The sequence below is a fragment of the Austrofundulus limnaeus genome, unplaced genomic scaffold (genome assembly GCF_001266775.1).
Source record: "Austrofundulus limnaeus strain Quisiro unplaced genomic scaffold, Austrofundulus_limnaeus-1.0 Scaffold101, whole genome shotgun sequence".
Classification (NCBI taxonomy): Eukaryota; Metazoa; Chordata; class Actinopteri; order Cyprinodontiformes; family Rivulidae; genus Austrofundulus; species Austrofundulus limnaeus.
In genome coordinates this window covers 439,095-442,113 of record NW_013952503.1, presented here as the reverse complement: position 1 = coordinate 442,113, position 3,019 = coordinate 439,095, and the positions used below count along the sequence as shown (strand labels likewise).

At 38.4% G+C, this 3,019-nt stretch overlaps 1 protein-coding gene across 1 annotated transcript in view; it reads left to right on the top strand.

The window, feature by feature from the left end:
* The window catches only part of atp1a3b (ATPase Na+/K+ transporting subunit alpha 3b), a 23,853-nt gene that overhangs the window by 10,103 nt on the left and 10,731 nt on the right, over nucleotides 1–3,019 (top strand). The window contains exons 3-5 of the mRNA XM_014013412.1: nucleotides 1,340–1,459; nucleotides 1,997–2,056; nucleotides 2,171–2,374. Coding sequence (XP_013868866.1) covers nucleotides 1,340–1,459; nucleotides 1,997–2,056; nucleotides 2,171–2,374 — 384 coding nt within the window. The remainder of the gene's footprint in view (nucleotides 1–1,339; nucleotides 1,460–1,996; nucleotides 2,057–2,170; nucleotides 2,375–3,019) is intronic.

The following is a 3,019-nucleotide window of genomic DNA, read 5'->3' as shown; positions in this document are numbered from 1 at the left end:
ACACACACACACACACACACACACACACACACACACACACACGCGCTAACTTTTTTTTTACTTCAATAATTATAAAGAATAAATGATTAGCTTTCTGTCAAATCATACTCACATGGTTAGTTGCAGTTTGTTGGTGTTATTACTTGACTCTACCACTAGAAGGTGCTTACTTGGGAGGACTTTTTTTCATCTTAACCTAGTATTTGCTCCTTTTGGCACTTATATCATCAATTAAAATGATTTGAGTTTGGTACACACAATCATTTTTAATTAAATTATGGGTTTTCTGCTTGATCAAACTCTTGCTCTGACTTACCCATTATACTAAGCCAGTCTTTCATCCTTTGATGTCCAAGTTGTAAAAGTGAGCCTCTTGCTGCTCCTGGTGACCTTTGACCTTTAATGAGGCACATTTGTACTGATCCAACCCAGAGATAATGCTGCTTTCCTGTAAGACACACGACTGAAGTTACAGAGCCTAAGGGGACTTAAAAGCCCTGTTCTGGAGAAAATCAGGGTTAATTAGGTCACTTATGCCTGGTTTACCAACATTAACAGTTTTCTGAAGGGACAGCCTGGAACACCAAGCTATGAAGAGAATCAAGAAGAAGTCTACAAAGATATTTAATATGACTGATTTGTGTCTTGCGGCTTGATTTTTAGTAATCTTGACATCAAAGTGTCTCTGTTGGTTCTGCTTTGATACTGCAGAGCTGCAAGAGACTAAAGAACCCTTTGATGAGTCTATAAACTTAATTTTCCTGTTTTTTTCTTTCTTTGATGTCTTTATAACCTTGATAATTAAATGGAAGTGTTGAGGTGATTTTTTAAAATCTACAGGGTAAACTGTTTGGTCCATATTGTGTTGTGATGTGTCCATCAGGCTGTTGTGTTGTTGTATTGAAGTGTATTTTGATCAGTGGATATTGGATAAGGACAGAACAGGTTGCAGATAAATGCTTTGATGTGTTGTGAAAAAGCAACAATAGTTTTACTATTAATTAGTTGAAGCAAAGCATGCATTTATTTCTTTATATTCTGAATCTGATGTTGAAATTTTTTTGCATTATTTTTCATATTAATTACTTTCCTCACAGTCTTACGTCATGCTAACTACCTCACAAGGCCACGTCAGGAGGTTGTAGGGTGACATAACTAGTACTAAAGTCGGAGACTGATAAATATTTCCTGTATTGTAGTTTTTAGTTGACACTGAACTGATTCAGTTAGATGATTTAATAGACATTTGCAAACCCAGAAAACAGTTAAGATTGCAGACAAAGGCAGACAGGTTGCTATCGTCAGAGTGCATGTATAAAACATATGTGTGTGTCTGTAGTATGGACGTTCAGACAGTTACCGCGTTGCCACCACACAGGACAAAGCTGACCGATCCCCCAAGAAGAAGAAGGGGCCAGGAGCCAAGGACATGGATGACCTGAAGAAGGAAGTGCCCATTGTAAGTAAAGTGCAGCTTTAATCACACAGTACCAGTAGATGACCGAATGTCTTAATTCTGTCAATCAAAAACTCTAATTTTGCAGCTTCAGTTTTTTTACTCTACCAAAAATATGTATGTCTCCATACATATTACAATAAAAATATTTATAAAAAGTTATATCCTCCTGCAGGACATAAAGATGCTTTTTCACATACAGGCCAGAAAAAAAAAGTATTTTCACCTGTCAGGAGGATTGACTTGTTGTGAGGATGTTGTGAGTTTGATCCCACATTTCAGCTCAAGACACCAGGGTCGCCTTTTTCTGGCTGACCTAAGACTCTAATTTTTCAGGTGAACTGCATGCATGGAGTAAAATTTACAATTAATTTAATTTAGCTTTGTAAAATTTTTTAACAAATGCAAATTTAATAATGACGACAAAGCTTGATTAAACATTTTGTGTAATAATAGTGCATGCAAAATGGCAGAAACACTCCTGATATTACACACTATTAATCTGTTTGTGTTTTTGTTGTTTTTGTTTTAATTTTTTAGACGGAACACAAGATGTCCGTTGAGGAAGTAACCAGAAAGTTCCAGACTGACATTGTCCAGGTGAGTGTTTGTTTGGTGGCTTGACAGTGTTTCATCAGTTGAACACTAGGTGGCAGCAGTGGACTTCTGTTACCACACTTCCTTTGCCCTCTTCATGTTTTGTCTTCCCTCTAGGGACTGACCAATGCCAAGGCAGCGGAGATATTGATCAGGGACGGTCCTAATGCTCTCACCCCTCCACCCACCACCCCAGAGTGGGTCAAGTTCTGTCGCCAGCTGTTTGGTGGGTTCTCCATCCTGCTGTGGATCGGCGCCATTCTCTGCTTTCTGGCCTATGCCATCCAGGCAGCCACAGAGGACGATCCTGCAGGCGACAACGTGAGCGAAGCACACACAAACACAGTTTGTCCAATAGATTTTGCATAAACATATTCCCATCTGGCCCACCTACACCTCATTAACATATTTGTCACGCTCAGGACTGTGAAGTAGAAATAACATCATGGCAAATTAGTCTGAGCTTCATACATCGACTTCTATCTCTCTCTGTAATCCAGTAGTTCTCAAACTGTGGGCCCCACTGGGAGGGGTGCAATATCACTCAGTGGGTTTAAACTCTTAAAATGGACAACAAATTATTCAGAAAACAGAAAACAGTGATTGTAGTGATGCATTTTCTTTAAGAAACAATCTTATATAGTACCTAAATATTTGACACACTGGGCCTCATGCAAGAACCGTTCGTATGCACAGATTTGTTCTTAAATTGTGCGTACGAGTGATTTAGGAGAATTTGTGGCATTCACCAATGTTTTGGTATTCTAAGATTTTTTTCAGATACGAACAAAATGTACGAGTGGTCCAGACCTGTCGTATATTTGACGTGAAGTCAGTCTGCTGTTTTCCAGATGGGTTTTCTTCACTAATAACTTTTATATTTCGTTAGTTTGAAGATATTTTGAGTTGAAAATAAATCACACTCCATAATTATGTTGACAGTAGGCTATTCTGCTTGAATTAGAG